The following is a 20,671-nucleotide window of genomic DNA, read 5'->3' as shown; positions in this document are numbered from 1 at the left end:
TTATTCTCTCATGTACTTAAATATGTGGACCTTTACTAAGCTTGATGTACTGAATAAAAGACAAACTTTTCAAATGTGGATTCAGTGACTGTAGATGTAAAATCATTTGGGGATATGATTACATTTTGTGGTTTACAGTAGTTATCACCACAATGAAAGAAAGCATTCATCTACTCGAAAATTTAATTTCACTTCCTGCCAAATATGTTCAGAATGTGTTACTAGATGATACAACATTTGTTTTAAGTTGTGTTCAAAAGATAGTCCAGTCTTAAATGAATGTAATTGGAGTTCCACTGCTGTAATGAATTTTATAGATCAACATTATGGCACACATTACCTTCTTCAGAGGAAAAAAAACAACACATACCATCTCTGGTGGCATAGGTAATATGTGATCCTCAAATCAAAGATCTCACAATGTATTCAATTTGAATGTTGATATTAAGCACATAGAAAGTAGAGGGCAGCTTTCCAGAGCCCATCGTAGAATATTTGCATCTACATATTTTTCCTACTTGTTGATTCCTAGAATGTGGACGAACGTGGACATAGGTTCATGTTGATTTCTAATTGATTTGAATCAGCTGTTCTGTACACCAAATCACTGAAGGGCATGTGTGTAGTTTTTATTTTTTATATGCTAAGGAAAGGAGTATGTGTTGAAACATTGATGCATAGAGCCGCTTACCTGTGAGCCAGTACCTAACAAGAATAGGTGTACATTTCCCTTCAGTTTGTTATTTTTAGCTACCTTGGCTTCACATTGTCACATGACCGTTAGATATGGCCTCTGCTGAGTTGACTCGTGTGTTGCCTCACTGTTTAGATCATGTCTTTCATGCAGGCTATACTTTTGAATCTAAGTTTCATTACATCTTTTTTGGGAACAACTTTTTTAATCATTACATTTTTTAATATGAAGTCTCATTGGTTGCACTTGATAATTGTGACAGTCATTCTTGTAGATCCCAGTGCATTAATACTGTTTTAAAATAATATAATTTAATTCATAATGTGAAAATTCAATATGCACAAGCAGGAATGTGTCTGTAGTGAGATTAGATTTGAAGAGGTTAATTTGTGTCTGTGATGAGTGTTAGCTGAAGGATGCTTTGTCAGCATTCCCAACAAGCGCTAACCCCAAACCTAATCTCTTTTTCTCTCACTCTTCCTCTTCCTTCCACACACACACATACATGCACACACACAACTTATGCATCAAATCCTTCGACTGCACTTGTAATGCAAGTTGTGTGATGAAAGTGAGACATTTATTGATGAATAGTGTAATACATGCCATTTTTTACTATACAATCCTTACCTTCAACTGCAGCACGGTTACACTGTTATACAGAACGCATCACCCACATGTGAGTTTGGTTAAGCAGGTTACCACTGAAGGTCATCTTCATAATACTACTTATAATATTGTTAGAGCTATTGGTACGAGGGTGAACAGTGCAGGCCTGGAGAAGACTGAAGAGTGCAGACTTTCAGTTTGAGTCACATTTTGCTTGAGGGCTAAAAATTGTGTTTCATATCTATAAATACAGTTCTTCAAGGGCATGTGAGAATACAGCCTCTTATAAGAAGATACATACCATATAGTCTCTTTAAGCAAAGCCAGCAGAGATATTCCCACCCTATCTCCCTGCACTGATTCAAGTCTGGTTAAGTGAGTGATTTATGGAATATAACGAATTTGGGGAGTGAGGTTTAAAGCTCCTCATATAGCACATAGCACAACATACTGCTCGCTAAGACCGCAATATTCATTCAGTGTCTGAAGTTCACTCTGTTCAATTCACGGTCTGTTACTGAAGCAGTATGCCTCAGTTATGTTGTCTGTTCAAACATTATATAATCTGCAAACAGACTGTACTTATGTATGCAAGCACATGCACTTTGCACACAAATTTGCTCACACCCACACTACCTCTACCTTTCCTGCTGATCCAGAGGGTGGCCTTTGTTCCCCTTGGACCTGACAGACAGGTAGCTGGGGAGGCAAGTGAGATTTTGTTAATTCACACTGTTTCCAAATCCAAAATCTCAGGTGCATGTCTTTTGGCGTCAGAGATGTGAGAGTTGGTGTTTCTTTTTATTAGCTAATCTGTTCATCTGGTGGGAGGCGGCAGCAGCAGTAGCAGCAGCAGCAGCAGCAGCAGCTTGGTCCTGCAGTTCTTTATAGTAGCCTTCTTGTGTGTCCATCTTATGTATCTGATTTCTCCAGGAACTTATGCCTCCTTCTGAGAATTATTGTCAAAAATGTGTCATCTGTAGTAGGAGAATCCTGTCCTTTCTCTTTAGAATCAGACGTGCAGTATTAGTACATTTCTCATACTATTCCTAAACACTGTCCAGATAGCTTGTCACGCTGGATTGGTACAGTTACTGGTCCTGCTGCCCCAGTGGCTCTGTCAGCTAATGCACACTTCATGCACTTGTGACTGCATTTAAATCCTGGCTGTTGTCAAAATCTTTGCTTCCCTGATTTTTACAGTCTTTTATGAATGTATTTTAAAGGAGATATAACTTTTTTTTTCAGTCTATGGTCAAAGTTCCAAAACTTGAGGTGAACATATGTAAACACAAGGGCTTCAGGCTAAAGCAAGGGCTTCATTCTGCTCTAAAGGCCGTGTCTGCACTCAACTTCCCCATCAAACTGACGTTAGCTTATTTGCACATGTCCACAAATTGTTGTCTGCTCTCTAGCTTTTGTTGGTAAGGTTGTTGCTGAGGTTGTTCCCCCAGTGTTAGCGTCATCCATATTTCCGCTCAGAGTCAGGCTCCAACATGTATTGATATATTTGAGAAGTTTACGTTTTGGGTAAAGAATGGAGGGGAAAAAATAAGCTAAATACTATACTGTTCTTTAGTTACGTAGCGTCTGGTGTTGGCAAGAGTCTGCAGAGGAGCAGCTTCAGGAGGCTAACTGGAGGACCATTTTGAAAGTGCCGTATCAGACAGGGCCTCTTTCATCACTTGTCTTTTTAACTTGCCTCTTAATTTGACCTGTCTATCAAATTTAATTGCCAGCTGAAAAATGCACGTGCATGTGGCATTATTCTAGTGTGTGGACCATGTGAAATCAAACAGGGGTAGATTACTGATACCTGGGCATGTGCATAATTACTTCACACTTGGTAAACTTGACGATGTGATCAGATTCTCAACTGGACTTTTGTATTGTCTGCTTAAAATTCATGCTTTTGAGGTATGTCAGTGTAGATGTAAATGAATGGATCCAGCCAGTGTTGATACTGGTTCTGCATGTATGATTTTTTTATAGGAACTTTTCAACAGTGTAGTCTTTTGTTATCCCTTTTTTAAGCTTCGTGATGTCATAACTGCCTACTCTTATATACAGTTGTGCCAATGACATGAGTGTACTTTAATCTCCTAATTAAAACTCTGTGGCTCCGCATGTGTGACAGAATAATTATTACTTTGAAAATACACCTTTCCCTTGTAACTTGACTGAATCCCTCTGCCACATCCCTCTAGTTTCTTACTCCAGTACCAATTGAATCTTTCTTCCTGCTGCTCCCTGTGCTCTTGTGTCCTCGACTTTGATAGTTTTCAGTAAAAAAAAAAAAAAAAAAACTTTTCAAGTGACCCTAATTTCTCTTAATTTCAGATGTACCCATTATCTAGATGTAAAATTGTTCTGCAGAGTGGTTCAGTGCAAGGTTCATGTAGTTTGTGTTAATTGGGAACAAATTTAAGAGTTTGGTGATTCAGTTGTTTATTTTAGTTGACCTCTTCGACTGCCCTCTTCCTACAGAGACTGTTGGGGACAGTGTATATTTAGGGGGAAATAGCAGGTCAACAGTCAAATAGAAGTGATATACATCATCTGAAAGCTGGGAACCTTATGATGTATTAATTTGAGATGCAGCTCAGCGCTTTGTCAAGGTTTTTCAAGTCATGATTTTGTAATTAACATTGTGTTTGGTTAGGTGCTTATTCAAATTCTGAAAGTCTATGTGTATAAGGCCTTAGAACATTATGACAAAATTGGAGATTTCTGTGGGAATTTAATTTTTTCGGTAATTGGTTGGTGAGCATTTCTGTTCTGTCTCTTATCATCAACATACCTAGGAAAGCCTCTTAATAGCTTTGGTCTAATTTGTCTTTATAAAGCTCAATGATGCTGTGATTATCTTAGAGGTCACAGTAGGTCATTTTTTACAGTGTGGTCAAATTTCAAAAAATGGTCTCACTACAATGGGTGCTAACATCACTCCCTACTGTGGGGACTAACATCATCACATATTAATACAGTCGGGCTCATTGAATCTACAATAGTCTCAGCTTTCCCGTCATACCCAATTTATGCAGTTCCAAGACTGTTTAGGGACCCCACTATCCAGAAATATTGAAATACACCTTTCTTAGAATAGGTGGAAATAACATATTCATACAGCATGTAAAAAAACTGCATGATTTTTGCTCAAGACTGCATGAGGTTTGTATAAAGTGGATATGGGAAACTTATTGGTAGTCATAGAACCCATTTTTATTCAGATATCTTGATTTGAGAGGCCAAGGGACCCCTTCAGAAATGGCCACGCAAGTTTTTCCCTCACCAAAATGTAGTCTAAATTTCAAACATTATATAGTCCCCTTCCTGGCCTGCTAGATGTCATGATTGGTACCAGTGGATGCCTGAGGTTGCCCTAGTTTCATATGATACCAATATCTTCACTGTTGCTTTAAAGCTGAGCCTGCTACAGCTTCTGAAAGACAGTAATGTCAGCCAAGGACACCAGTGTCTTTGTGGAGTTGTAAGATGTTAACCTTCATTTATCCAGAGTAGTCTCATTTGAAGAAACAATTACCAGTCTCTTTCTGCTGTTATGTTTTTCCTGTCATGTAAGATGACAGAAGTTGTCTGTGAAACTGAGGAATGGAAATATAATAAATGTAATAATTTTGTTGCCTGTATATTTTCCTGTGTTCAGTGGCAGACAGAAAAATGGCTGGCCAGTAGTCTGTTTCACCACTGCACATTTGACACCCACACACATACACAGACCTGAAGACAAACACATACAAATTCAACTTCAGCTGTCAACCTTGGATTGTAAGATGTTGAGCTTGCTTGGTGTATCTAAAAATAACACTGCTGGACCTAGTGAAATAAAGTCACATTATTTCTTTACACTGACCTAGATAAGTTGATGTGATGCCCCCTTTCGTCTGCATTGAGCTTCTTCCCCGGCTGACAACCCTTCACTGTTGTATTTCTTTATATCTTCCGAGTTGTGAACCGAATTGTATTTGAAAATACTTTATTTACTTTAGTGCATTGAAGTAGCACATATGGGTCGTCCCAGGACACAAGATGGTGCGTGCTGTTATTGACAATGTACCTGGCACTTTCTGAGAAATAAACCTCTTCCATCTGGTGCTCCAATTCTTCACTCACAAATGTAGTCATTGTTCAGGAAAGTCAAACTTTTTCTCTCTCTCTCTCTCTCTCTCTCTCTCTCTCTCTCTCTCTCTCTCTCTCTCTCTCTCTCTCTCTCTCTCTCTCTCTCTCTCTCTCTCTCTCTCTCTCTCTCTCTCTCTCTCTCTCTCTCTCTCTCTCTCTCTCTCTCTCTCTCTCTCTCTCTCTCCCAAAGTCGTGACACATATAGTTAATAGAATAGAGAAAAACAATAGATTAGGAGGTGCCATATAGTAATAAAGTGTAGTAGAGTTTTTATTTAAAGACTGTGTAAAGTGAATTCAGACATTTTCTTCTAAACACATTAAATAGGTCAAAAATGTATTTCTAAAAAAGGTGCAAAAAGCATTCCAACCATTTAGATTTGAATTGTGGAGCTAGGCTTCACAAACTGTGTTTCAAGATTTCTGTGTTCAGGCTTTAGTGGGCGGGTCTGAAAACAAGGCGATGATTGGCATAAACCCGCCCCTGCTGCTGTAGCAGTATAAATACATTCAGCGCACACTACTACTACTACTGCAGTCTACAGTTAGCCAGTTAGCTGAGTTAGCCGCCGAGCTAGCAGCTGAGTTAGCAGTCGAGCTAGCAGCTGAGTTAGCAGCAGAAAGCTCTCAACGTCCATGTTTCTGGTAGAGATGGTGACTTTGATTGACAGGTGACACTTGGTAGGGGGCGGGGTTTCAGTGGACTCCCACACCGTTTGGGAGCAGAGAAAGATGCAGTTTTTTACACAACTTTGAAGCCTAATTTCATATATTTGGCGATTTTTTTAATCATTCAAATTTGGCAGGGTGGTTAACAACACACTTTTCTGTGGTATGTCAAACTCAGAACACATTTATTCTTACTATACACATACTTTAAATCAAAAGTTAGAGTTTATTAGACATAAACAGAGAGCATTTACTATCCACATCAGTCTGCTTGTGCTGTTGCTTCTGTGCATAGTCTGCGTGTTTGTGCGTGCGTGCGTGCGTGCATGCATGCGTCTGTGTATGTATCCCTGCAGTGAAACCTCTAACCCTCTGGACACAAAGCTCAGTTCCTTTTCCTTCAGAGCTGCTGGCCCGTGAGGACATTGTGCTTATATTCAGCCAGGGAATGGATTAACTCACAAAATAACATAGCTTTATTAAATCACAACTCTCCCTCAGACCCTTTCTCCCTCTTTAGCGTCGAGTTTGCTTAACAGGCCTCCCCGTGAACCCCACTGGCCTGATCTGGGGCCCCTGACAAATTAGTGGCCTGGTCTTTGTGCCACTCTCTCACTTCATTACAGGCTTGGACTCCACTGAACCATCTCACAGCATTGTGCTTGTGTACATGGGTGGTTGGGGGAGCATAGGCATAGGAGGGGGTGTGTGCATACTATTGTTCAGAATAAAGAAGTTAATACATATATAGATAAACCAACAAAAAAATAAATTTTGAATGATAAATTCAACCTTCCTGAAAATCTGCTGATGTACTAGCCAACCTAAAATGTATTATTCTGCACAGAATTTCTCAACATTTACAGGATTTCATAGGCCAGCACATAATAACCCATTGTACTGTCTATATCTTATTCATTATTCCAAAGTACATTGTGTTCAGTTATCCTTTTAAATATCATCCATGTATTTTCAAAGCCCGCTGCTATTTCAAATTGAGGAGCAGCTGTTTACATCACATTCAGTTTCCTCGTTATGATTGAAAACTTACTGCAAACGAGCTTCATGAGTCAAACAGCAAGTGATGGCTTTGAATCACACTGAGCAAATATATATGAACCTGTAAATGGAAAATTGTGTTTCTCTGCATTTCAGACAGGAAATAGATCTGTAGAAGCAAAATAGAATAAGTTGGAAGGTACAGTGGAAATGTCTGCGGCTGAACCTCCTTTTCACTCTGTTCTTGTCCTCTGCCAGATCCTGTTCAAGTTTCCTTCACTTTCACTTTGTTGAATTAAGATAATTGACTCTCCTGACACACTATGCAAAGTAATCAAATCTTTGCTTTGGCAGTATGTGAATTAGTTTAGAAGTCTGATTCAGTGTGCTCTGCCCTCTTCTCTTTTTCTCCCATACCTTACACCCTCCTGAGGTTGGCATTTATCCATGATTTTAATGAGATGGGTTATATGAACGATGAACTTACCTAAATCATTCAGAACAGGGGAAATCTCCTCTGGCTGACTGACGCTGCCAGGAAAAAACTCACATTAACAAGTGAAACACTGGAGACACACAGACCCAGCATTTATTAATTGTACATGAGCTCTGACAGACCACTGAGAGGTGACATGAACGTGCACTTTTTTTATTTATTTTTTTACACATGTACACACCAGGAGGCACAAACATCACTTGTATCATGCAAATTATCTGCAGTAGAGCCCAACTGATACTCAATTTCAGGATGATATGGTTATTTGAGAGCAGAAAATGATAATAACTTATGTAACATATGACCTAAACAAACAGTTTTCTGCAAGGCAACTAGCAGAGACTCCAAAGTCATAGCCAAGAAATAAACCAGCACATAACCCCCCCTCCCCCCCATAAACTGGCAAACTGTTTGTTATTACATAATGTTTTTTGCACGAATTTAACAAAAGCGACATGAATTGATTAGCTGTACAAGTGCCTGTAGGGAGAGCCAGGTTAGCTATTTCCCCTGATTCCTCTTTAAACTAAGCAAAGTTAACTGGATGCTGGAGGCAGATTTCTGCAAGAAATCCAGAGATCTCATTTCCAGGCATTCAACCCTAGTTCTGCCTCCAACAGGCCAAAACAGATCAATTCAATTTAAATTTGGCAGTCTGATTTGTACTGGGTAGGTCCTTCTGCAGTAATAAACTGTTTACAGTAAACTTGTCTGTGCTCTCTGGGTAAACTTTTCTCAATATATTTAAACATTACATGATCTGGCATATTAGCATTTGTAATCTGCAATTTGTGTTACTTATCATTCAACATACACCTCAATGTGATATGCTATGAGCTAATCAGACCATTTTGGCTGTGCTGATGTATCAGTCAGGCTCAGTTCTGCATGAGTCTGAGTCATGTTTCTTCACTAAAATGTATGAAATAAACAGAAAGGGACATCTTTCTGATATGTAGTTCCACTAAGTTTGAACAGTCCAAAACATAAAAATCTTTATTTTCTACATCATCTGATTTATGATAGACTTATTGAGGGGGTTTGGTAATGGCTTTTCTTTCTTTCACCTCAGTTGACCTCAGTGTACTGAATGAAAAGGGTAAGTGTTCCTCGTATTTTGCAGTTATTTATGATTTTGTTTTGGCCCAAGACATCTTTCCTTGTTGGTGGTGTAACATTGGGACATTCTTTGCCTGACATGGTTTACAGAGCCAACAGCATGCTTCTGAGGTCGCTGGCTGGCCAATGACATTCCAGCTGCTCCCACGGTAACCGGTGGCAGGGGGGGAGGAAGGGTTCAGTTTTAAAGCACTGTTTTGTCATTTAAACATTAAAGGGAATTCATTATGTACATTTCCAAGTCTATATTTCTAATCTCATCTTTTACATAGTTTGAAATTCAAAAAGCTATGTATCTTCTACTGACCCTCTATGAAGTCCCTCAGTTCAGCATCTGCCTGAAACAGGCTGTTTTAGCTTCTGTCTCTTTAAATGAGCCCTCTATTTTGTGATTGGGCGGATGTTGCACCGTGGTTGACCGTAGGAGGCAAACAATAAAACAAATACATCCGATCTGAAATATGTGAGAGGACAACACAAACAACACATGAATAAACTGATGGGACACTTCTACAAACTAGTGGGATGTGGGAAGAGAGGGGTTTGAAGGTATGGTAAACTGTCTGAGTGTATCAGTCCAAAAGTGAATATTGGCTGAGCATAGTTTGAAAATTTAAACTTGTGCTTTGACTGTTCTGGGAACTGAAAAAGAAAGAGCTTCACAAAACCAGAGTTAAGTGAATTGTGTCAAAACTGAATTGGCTGAAAATGTCTGGTCAGGATTTGTGAGGTTCAATGTAAAGACTTTAGCTTGAAAAGCTTAGTGGCGGATTCTGCAGAAGAAGCAAAGAAACTCCTCACACACACCCATGCGCGTGCACACACACACAGTACAAAAGTAGTCTCACTGGCTGCCAGATAAGCTAAAGTAATAACAGTGCCATCTCAGCTAATTTTAGCTCTGTATTCAATGTGCCGCCACTGGTATTCATGGCAACATTTCTGGCAGAGCTTAGCTGTATGTTCCGTCTGTATTGCCTGTCTCGCTCTTTCTTATTCTCTCTCTTTTTCTCACTCTCGACCCCCTTCTTCATCCTGTCTCTCTTTACCATGCCGTTCATTGCTCTCCTCCTCCCCTTCAATTCTTCATGCATCTCTCCTCTCCATTTCATTCACCACTCAGTTTGAAGGCTATCTCATCCGATTTGTTGTGTGGGTCCATAGCCAATGCCTGACATTTCTAATCTGGGGACCACCACTGTGATCATTTCCACATCACTTTTTGGAAAATAGTAAAGCCTCTTTCAAAAGTAAACATCTGCTCATACCTGCTATGACGATATTTTCACTCAACACGTACACTACATATATGTAGTTTGACTACCACTGAGAATAGAAGTCTGTGTATGCACCAGATATTAGCACCTCTACTTTCCTTGATTTTTTGAATAACGTTTTAAAGAAACTATTATTGTTCAATGTATAAAAGGTAGTTGTTGGGGGTGTAACAGTACATGTATTTGTCCTAAACCATCATGGTATGGCTGTTACGGTTCAGTGTAGCTTCATGACCCAAACAATTAGTGTCAAAATAGTCTAATAATCCACTTACTTATTTTTTGCAGTGCACCACTTAGTTTTTTTAATGCATGGTATCACGTCTCCACCTCCCCTCTCTGTGATGGACAGCTTCTCATTCCACCTTTGAGTGAAGCTGTTCAGAACAATAATAAAAACATTTGATTTCTGATGTGGTCATACAACACATCTTGAAGTTATAAAGTACGAAAGTAGAAGTGGTGGTTTGGTCGCTCTGAATGATATATTATTATAAATGACATCATTAGATTTACCAAAATCTCATATCCCGATTTGGGTAATTTCATATCTCGATAACGATGACTTATTTTGATATAGAACATTTTGATTCAATGAATAAATAATTGGTCTATTTAGTATGAAACAGCTGTGTCCTGACTCCTTGCAAAAAACAGAAGGGTTGTTTTTTTTTTGACTGCAGCACAACTAAGACATCGTTATTAGCCTACATACCAATAAACAAGTGCCAGTTTTTACCTGCTGTCTGGCAGCACTGTGGCTCTATCTTCAAGAGGTTACTGAAAAACAAGTTCCTCCTATTCAGTGTATTTGTAGGAGATCTTTTATGATTGCTCCAACTTCAAAAAAATCATGTAGGCATTTCCCTTCCCAGTCTTGTGGCACAGCCTGCCATATTGAGATTGACCACATCAATTTTGAATGGCCTTGGTCCAGCAACAAGGAAGCAATTGGCTACCCCACGGTACAAACATCAATCGGTTGGCACGAGAACACATGGACAGAAGCTTATTTCCATGAAACATTACGTATGCAAGTTAACAGCTACTTCAAAGCTGTAGCTAGTATATATTGGTTGCTCAGTGCTTGATACGTGTTCCCAGTCTACACATCCCCAATATGCCTGTTTTTGTCTACAGATGCTTTTTTTTCCTTTACGGCTAGATTTTGCATCTTGTAAATGAGGCTGGTATACAACTTAAGTTGTCAGGTAGAAAGGCAAGATTTCATACATCCTTCAAATGCATGATGGTCATAGTCATTTACAGAACTACACAAATCAGAACGTCAGGGACTTAGAACAAGAAACCGTTTCACAGTCAAGTCCTTAATTCCCTGCTGGAATGGTGGAGTACATAGAGCTGCTTTTTTCTATTCTCATGCTCATTCCTGAGTTTTTGTAAAACCAAAAAGATACTGTAACCCTTACTTACAGTTTACAAATGGCAAATGTCATTTGGATACACGCAGCTGTACAAGACCAAAATACAGTATAAAGTTAGCAGCATTGTCATTTAAATCAGGAACTATCTGATCAAAGAACACAAGTCAAAATCTGAGCGACCATTTAATACCAGCCTTTGGTAAACAGGCACTTTTCTGTCAGTACCAAAAATTATAGGTTCAGTGCAATTTAAACAAACATAAACTGTGGATAATAATGTATGTCGAATGAGAAGAAACCTCATAGTATAATATTTGCTCTTCAGTGTAATTTAATCATTCATTCCTAATAATTGTAATTAAGATGATTGCACAATGAAAATCAAAAGAAAAAATTGTCTTACACACATGATATACTGTATACACAGTATTTTTTATAGTTAATAGATTGCAATGAATCATTTTTTACTTCTGGGTTTTAGTATTTCATCCATTGTTTATTGTACATGTATCAAAGTTGAACCAGTTTCCAGGAAAGGTTATTAGGAGCAACATTATATGACTTACTGAACAATTGGACCACTTAATTCACATTAATCTCAGACTTTGCTTAAACAGGCAATACACCCATGTTAATGTTAAGTCAACTAAGGAATGCACTCTCAGATTTATGACAGTGTCTGGAGGTAAATGAAACCCAAAGGGAGTCTTTGTCCACTTGCTTTCAAAAGATTCATTGACCCAAGGGTCAGTTAAATGCTTTCACATCTAGTTATTAATTGTAGTTATCTTGTCTGCCGCTGTCTCTCAGGAGGTCTGGCTAGTCTCCATTCTGTCACCCACACTGGGAGAGGTGAAAAGGCCAAACTCGAAGTCTGGAAAAACACTCACCTGTGTTAAAAAAAAAAAGTAAAGCCAAATGGGGCTGTCCCTCTCCACCAGTTAGTGAGGCAGAAAGACAGAAAGGGATAAAGACAGTGTTTTTGATAGTCATTGTCAATACTCCAAAATACTCCAAAGTAGTAGAAAAAGTCATTCCATTTGTAACAGTCCATCATTTGTAACCATTTACTTCCAAACCAAACTGAAAGGAACCATCCTGAGAAAGAGAGAGAGTTTCAGGCACACATTGTTTCACCATAGTCTTTCATATTAGTATAGTTTAGTATAGTAGTCTTTCATATAATGCTTCTGCATATAATGTTGAAATCAATTCTGAGAGACAAGGAAGTGAAACATTTCCGTCAATTAGATTTTTGATCATAGAAATTAGACCCATTTTTGCAAACTTAATCAGATGTGTCTAAAAATGTTCGCTAATGTCAATGATGTCTCGGTCCTACGCTGAAATGTGAACTACTGCCCCTCCACACTAAGGACGAGACAACAAGTGAACAACCTCTCACCTTGTGCATCGTTCATAACTTCCTGGGATCCCTGTTCTCACATGCCAGATGCCAGCTGCGTGAGCGTTACGGCTTTAACTGTCCTGCCGCATTTGAGAAGGATCAGTGTTGAAACTTTTACAACAACTCATCACAAATTGTGTCTTGTCTTAGAGGGACTTTACAGTGAGTGAGCAGATACGTTTGTGTGCACACTGTTCCCTCTGTCAGACATTTCAGAAGGACCCTGGTGTCACTCGAACCACTGAACCACTCTGCCACCTCCTGATTAAAGAGCAGAATTAAAATCAGAACTGATAGTACGGTAGACGGTAGTGAAATAAAACCATTTCAAAAGACGGCTGTAACCATGATGTACTGCTTTATGTTTCAACAAAAATCACTGCCTGACTGGCTGGCATGGGCTCTATTTTAGGAATGGTGGAAGCCCCCTCTCTCACTCCTGTTGTCCTGTGCTGTGACTCCTCTGCTTACCCTCTGGCTACATGCCTCTTGTACTGTGCAAGGAGAGCACTTCATACTTCCCCAGTGAAACCAAAGCTCTGCCTTCAGCCTTCAGCCTCATGCCTTGCCATGTCCTCTGGGCTATTTTTACTCCAGCAGTGGCTACTCCTGCCAAACCTATACCACAGCCTACTGAACTAGAGCTGAGCTGAGCTGAGCTGAGCTGAGCGTGTGTGTGTGTGTGTGTGTGTGTGTGTGTGTGGTAAAAGTGTGCATATGAAAAGAGATATGTGCAGAATGGGGCTGTGGGAAAGTGCTATCACAGTTCATTTGGTAAGTTACTCTAGATTGATACAGTTTGTAATTAATTTGGGTGTATTTAACAAATAACTACAGGTTACAATATTGAAGTTGTGAGAAAATAACTGGGTGAAAGTATAGCTATATTGTCACAGTGGAACAACATTTAGGGCTGCATCTAATGATTATTATATTATTGATTTATCTGTCAGTTATTTTCTCATCCTCTGCTTTATAAAACGACAGAAAATGAATGTCACAATTTCCAAAAGTGACATCATCAAATCTCTTCCGGTTTTGCCCAATTGACCCAACAGTCCAAAACTAAGAGATTCAGTTTATAATCACAGTATATATTCATAAGTGAGAAGTGAGGACCACATTTTTTTTTATTAAAGATTTACTGAAAACAAGTGATTGATTATCAGTGTTTTGTTGTGATTAATCAACTAATCCTTGCAGCCCTAAACAAAATATCACATCTTGATTTTGTGATTAAGATCTTAAATTATCGGATAGATTATTGCAACAAATTATGAAGTAGGTCAAAAGCTTTCAAGTAACAAGGGAATGAAGCAAGACATGCAGGAATAATGTTTAAAAAATAATATGAGGTCCTCATGAAACCAATAAAGCTTACAATAAGTATACTTGCAGGAAGGCAGCAGAAATATCACATGGGTAAAATTACAAATAATGAGTGAATTGATAGATGTAGTGGCATATAAACACAAGTTTTTTAAATTGCCACAGTGTAATTATGGGTACCTAACCCTCCAGTTCTCTGTAATTATTGATATATAGATGCCACGGTTGTACTGTCAGTGATACAGAATACGGAACAGTTAATACTGATAGTTGCCAGGGACAGTAATGGTGATCACTGGAATGAACATATCACATTTCTCACTACCTTCAGCTATGTTAAGTCAGCCATGCCACACAGTATCAGTGGACAGCCACTATTACCCTATCACCTAGTCCTTTTAAAAAGTAGAATATTGTAACAAATCCACAATGTTAAAAGAAAAAACTCAACTATTTTGTTCACTGAATGATTAAACATGTACAGCCCTTTTAGTCAATTATACCATCATGGTCATTTACTTTTTATACAACACCTAATATATGTAGTTATATGTGTCATGAAAAAAAGTCATGAAAAAGAGCATGAAAGGCTCTGTATAATAGCTGAGAAGTGACAAAATTCTTTACAGATGGATTTCTTCACCTTTTTGAAGAAGCACTTAAGTGCAGCTACAGTTTTTCAACTCATCTCCAAACCTGGAGGCTCCATTTTCATATCCCAAATTCCCTTTCTCACTCTCCTCTGTACTCTGGTACTTTTGCTGCCTTTCTTCTTTATCTAATTCTCTCTCTCACACTCTCGCTCTGCTTCAGTGAAGTACATCAAGGAGATGTCAGCCTTCTTTAAAAGCTCGGGGTCCCCTGGGGCTGCTCTCCCGTGGGACTCTCCCCCTTCAACACCTCAGAGGGGGACTGAGCTCTCCCCTCCTGAGGTGAAGGAGCCCCGCAGCATCCCACTGAAGATGTGCCAGGTGTCACGCAAACAGTGCCCCCCGGACACAGAAAACAGGTACTGCATGTTAGAATTTTACTGCCTCTAGTAATATTTGATTTTCAGTTAATACATTTATGGGGGGCTAGTCTGAAAGATCTGAACCTGAACCAAATGGCTTAGAGAGAATATTGTAAAACAGATATGTCACCCTGTCATACTCACATATTCTCTTAGTTAATATCTGAAAACCTTTTCACCTTGGGCCTCTCTCTCATTGCCATTTGTCCTATATTTCTCTAACTGCCCCTTTTATCCACCTCTGTTCTTTTTCGCTCTCTGCTTGCTTCTCTCTCTCTCTCTCTCTCTACATCTCCTTTGCCAGGTATTTTGAGGTGATTTCGTCCAACAGAAAGAACTCTGTGTTCCTTCGGGCGAAAGACCCAGCCATGGCCCAGTCCTGGTACAATGCCATCCAGGCTGGAGTGGCCAACCTTTTACCACGAATGAAGGAGGAGCTGAAGAGCATGCAGCCTGGCATGGAGGTCAAACATGTGGGCTGGATTACAGAGCAGGTATGCAAGAATACAGACCTATATGATCCAGACTGCCAGACCTGCTCTATACTATTTTATGTTTTGTCCATTTTTTAAAACAGTTTTTAGTTTTTTATGGTGCACAAGTTTGTTTTGATAGTGCTCTGTTATTGATTCTGTAAGTTAGTCGATGAGCTAAAGATAATTTGCCATGCTGGTGGACAATAAAGTTGTATTCTATTTTTTTTCATATGTATATTTGGGTTAACTGCCAGCTTATATCCACTGTGTGCCATGTATGGTAATCATATAAATTACCCTCATTTTCTCAGATTTCTTTAATTCTTCTACAAATGTGCATGTGTGCAGGTGACCCAGGGCCCAGAGAGACCAGTATTAGCTATGCTGACTGATAGAGACCTGCTGCTGTATCCCTCCTTGCCTGAAAGCAAAGACAGCATCAGCAGTCCCACCAAGAGTCACCCGCTCATCACTACCAGGTTCACATGCACACACTTGCTGCATATATACACATTTAGACTCTCTTCTCCTCTCTTTTTTTCTCTCTTTTTATGCAAACACATTCATGTAATGTAACACATTCATATTGCATTTCATAAATTGAGAAACTCTGTTCCTCACCCTGCCCAGTGTTAGGAGACCTAAAAGAGGACATGCTCACTCTTTCCATAACTGGACTTTTGGACATATTGCAGCATAACGTCACATTCATTTGGAAAACATTAGTGGGTCCAACCTATGAGTCATGTATTTTTCCTCCCTTCTCTCTCTCCTCTGTGCACTCATAATCTCACTCTCCATTTCCCTCCCCCTATGTAACACTGTCTTTGTAACATACAAATAGCCCTTTATTTGATCATTTGGGACCATTTGTTTTCTATAAACTCTATTCTTTTCATCCACATTTTTCTCATACTTTCTCCTCTCCCCTTTAGACTGGTCCACTCTGGCCCAGGAAAAACTTCTCCCCTCCTGGACTCTGAGCTTTCATTTGGCCTGCGTTCAGGCACCAAACAAGGCGTGGAGACCCATGTGTTCAGGGTGGATTCTGCCAAGGACCTGTCCACCTGGACTCATCTGCTGGTAGAGGGCTGCCACAATGCTGCTGAACTCATCAAGGAGGTCACAACGGGTACAGATACAGCCAATATTTGATTGACATTTGTTTATAAAGGCTTACCATACAGATTGAAATTTCACTCTGAACTATCAGAGGGCACAAAGAATCTGCCAGAAATTACTGCGCATTCTTACACCATCACTGACTTTAGTAGTCATTGTTTTCCCACTAGGGTCACCACTTTAGAAATGTATCTGCTAATAATACTGTAACCTGCTATAAAACATTTTTGCATCACCAAAAATTGGCCCTTTTGAGGCCAAATCAATTATCTAAATGTGGAAAAAATTGGTTGTCCCATTACTACACCCCAAAACACATGATTGAAATATGCTGCCTCTCTCAAATTGATTAACAGGTCTATGTGATAAAGCTTTGTTTACATATTGTATTGCAGCAAAGAAGATCTATATATCTATATTCACAGAAAACATTTCAATAAAACAAACTCTTCAGTCATATCTGTGAATAAACCTCAAATCTGTTTCATCCTTTCAGTCACTGATTGGACACAAGATGTGGTTTCTATTCATCAGACACAAACATTTCAATACATAATAGGGGCTTGTCTCACACAGCAGGATTAGGAGTTGGGTCTTATTGTTCCTTACACAGTGATTTAAGGAATGCTCTCTTCAGCAAAATGTCCTCAATCGCTGAAGATTTCCTCTGGCTTAGTTTTTAGAAAGGCTGCTCTGGATTGGCTTTTAGAAAGGAAACTTTTTTGTGATAGATATTTTTGTAGAGCTAGGAAGAGGAGATAAATTATTTTCAGCAACCGGAAAAAAAACCTAAAACAGTCTTAAAACTTAAGCCTATGTTCTGGAAACTCAGGAATTCTGCATTATGACACCAGTTTAAGTACAGTACAGTAAGGAACACTGTTACACTGCCATCTGCTGGTAGCATGAGGCAGTGCAAAATATTACATTTAAATTATTCTATAACTTCAATGGAACCAGAATTAGAAAGATTATTTTATTTATCTTAGACACATTTAATTTTCTTTTCTGTACATAAGCTGTATTTCATTAATACACTCTATCATTTCGGTGCATTGAACTGTCACATTCACAGCATACTAGACGTTGTATCAATACTGAGCCCAAGAAATATGTAATATCAGTCTGGATTTATTCAAGAACAAGTCCAGCTGGGCTCTTTTGATTCTGAACATTACTCTCTTTCCTTTTGTTCCTCCTCTGTGTAACTTCTTTTTTTCTACTTTGGCAGCCTGTAGTTGGAATGGAAAGGAGTGTACCCTGGGAGTGCACATTGATGAGGGTTTCACGCTATTCACTGAAGAGATGGGTGTCAGGAAAAGTATTCTTCTCCAGCAGCCCTTTGAGCGCCTAAGAATGTCCTCAGATGATGGAGTTCGCATGATGTTCCTTGACTTTGGAGGCCCTGAGGCCGAGATTGTAAGTTCACTGCCTTCCATTCAACCTTTTTTTTTAAAGTTTCAGTATATATGTTGTGTTATTACCATCAAACATAACAGTGAGTGTATGCAAATATTCTATTCTCTGAAGAACAAGCAGACTGGAATCTGCCATCACACTCAATTTTTTTCTACAGATATTAAAAACATAACAAAATAAGTTATTTATGTTTTTCTGTTGTTTGTGAGTGTTTATTTTTGAAGGAAATCTGCAGCATTGACATTTGAGTGGAAATGAATTAAGTAGTATTAAATTATCTCAGTAACAGGAAGTTGTTTACAAAAAATATATGAATCACAAATATCTGTTTTTCTGCAAATAACAGTATTCAAATGTCATGCTCATTTTATGTACTGAACTATATACTGAATATATTTAAAAATAATTTTAAAAAGTTAATAACATCAAAATATGTTGATCATGAAATGAAGCAGTTTCTGACAAAAGATTTACAACCATTTCTGTGAGATATTAAAAAGCTGATTTCTCCCCTCCGGCTCTCTCTCTTTCTCTCTCTTCCTACAGCAACTGGACCTCCACTGTTGCCCCAAAACCATAGTCTTCATCATCCACTCTTTTCTGTCTGCTAAGGTCAAGCGACTAGGCCTGCTGGCATGATAACGGCCAACTATTTGGAACATCAACAATAGGAATATTAAATAAAACACACAGTCTGAAAGACTTTGGAGGATGGAGCCCAGGAATAGATGCTGACTAGCTGCTTCTTTTCAGACCTCCTAGGTCTCTGAAATGATCATCCCTGGTCAGGCTCCTCCTGGTCTTCCTGGTCTCTAGAGGAGTGACGAGAAACTGCAACATTGATGGACCTTTTGTTGAACTTGTAGTTGTAAGGTAAAGGGAGATGGTGCAAATCAGTGGCCATTTGAAACGTGAGATCTGTCAAATCTGTCACTGTAAGTCATGAAACTTTATGATGGCAAACTGTATAATGATGACAGCCTGCATCTTAATGTTTCTAAGATTGAAAGTCCCAGCCATTTTAATTTTTTTCCCCCCATTGTTTGGTTTAGTTTTGTTTCATGAGTCACAGCAGGCCTTTGTCATGAGCATCCTTTCATCTTTCAATCTTTGCTTTATGTGCTGTGAGCAGTCATAACAAAAGTTATTTCACAAATGTCCTGATTGATGTTGGACAAACTTAGTTTTTCTTAAGGCAGCTTCAGTGGAGTGACAGGATGACATGACTGATCACTATATGGCTCTATGGTCTGTATTGAACAATGTAAAACATACAACCATAATGAAATGCTGTTTATGTGGATGCTTAAGTTGCCTTTACCATGAAGCTTTACAAAAAGCTACATCTCAACTTCCAAATACAAAATCAATATATGTCAAATGTTTCATTTTATCTGAACAACTCTTCTTTTATTTTCCTGTCTGTTCTCTTTGTTTGCTCAAAAATCAGTGACCTAATATATAAAAAAATGGACTAATAGAGTACAATATAAAAGGATTTTTTAATTATGTTTTAGCTTAATGACTGAATTAGATATATGTGTTTAATTCTAACACCACCTTGAGTGCAGAGACGGACTCAATATCCAGTATGACTCTGCAGATTCATTTGGTTTAGGCCTTTGTGATTTACAGAATAAGAGCTCTAGGAGTTGTACTGACAAAGGCTGTCACATAATCACATATTGATAGCCGACAGCTAAGCTACTTCTCCTGTATGGATAAGCTTTCAAGTGTACTGAGTTTGGCTCTGAAATAAATGTATTTTGTAGTACAAAAGGTTTATGTCTGAATTTAATCACCAGATAGGGAAAATGTGCTTCATCAGAAATATGTCCAACATTTAATTATGTAAGTGGTGATAGATGTTGGGTTGTTTACATAAAAGTGTTCAGATCATTTCTCCTTTATCATTTTGTGTCAACTGAACATCCAAGCCTTGGGGCCTTCTCTCTCTCTGTCCGACACTAAAACAGACTTGTATTAATATATATTTCAAAACTAAAACTTGTTTGCTTTCAAGAATAAAATGTATTGTATATTCTTATTTAAACAAAGGTGTGCCTTGCAGGGTTGTTTGTATATAAATATGTAATAAACTTTGTTAACTTTTACAGTTTTGTTTTGTGATTTATTCAACATACTGTAAATGCCACAGATTATTTTAGTCTTTTAATCACTGAGGTTAGACTAGACTGAAACATAGACTTTTATTTTTAAAAGTATATATATATATATATATGTTTACATATTTAGCTGTAAATCATACATGACACAAAACCTAGAACTAGAATTTTATATTTTAAAGCCAATGTTAGGCAAAATGGTCTTCCTACAAAAAAATTAAATAACCTGAAAATTAAAATTATTAACATGCCATCTGCTCTTTTCCCTCATTGAAATATCCAAAATTCTTAAATATATAAATACTGTTCATTTCAAAAGTTAAACTGCTGGGTAAAAGATGCCTACTATATCACTTGAGATCTGTGGTCACTGTGTGTGCACTGGAGGCTTC

The 20,671-nt window shown here is 38.5% G+C and overlaps 1 protein-coding gene across 1 annotated transcript in view; it reads left to right on the top strand.

Moving 5' to 3' along the window:
• snta1 (syntrophin, alpha 1) overlaps positions 1–20,267 on the top strand; it is a 33,198-nt gene extending 12,931 nt beyond the window's left edge. The window contains exons 3-8 of the mRNA XM_053315875.1: positions 14,938–15,133; positions 15,441–15,630; positions 15,961–16,091; positions 16,548–16,744; positions 17,966–18,153; positions 18,700–20,267. Of these exons, the coding sequence (XP_053171850.1) occupies positions 14,938–15,133; positions 15,441–15,630; positions 15,961–16,091; positions 16,548–16,744; positions 17,966–18,153; positions 18,700–18,792 (995 nt within the window). The 3' untranslated portion in view covers positions 18,793–20,267. The remainder of the gene's footprint in view (positions 1–14,937; positions 15,134–15,440; positions 15,631–15,960; positions 16,092–16,547; positions 16,745–17,965; positions 18,154–18,699) is intronic.
• The last annotated feature ends 404 nt before the right edge of the window (positions 20,268–20,671 follow it).

The sequence above is a fragment of the Scomber japonicus genome, chromosome 3, assembly GCF_027409825.1.
Source record: "Scomber japonicus isolate fScoJap1 chromosome 3, fScoJap1.pri, whole genome shotgun sequence".
Classification (NCBI taxonomy): domain Eukaryota; kingdom Metazoa; phylum Chordata; class Actinopteri; order Scombriformes; family Scombridae; genus Scomber; species Scomber japonicus.
The sequence above is the reverse complement of the archived record's forward strand: the minus strand, read 5'-3'. Positions and strand labels throughout refer to the sequence as shown.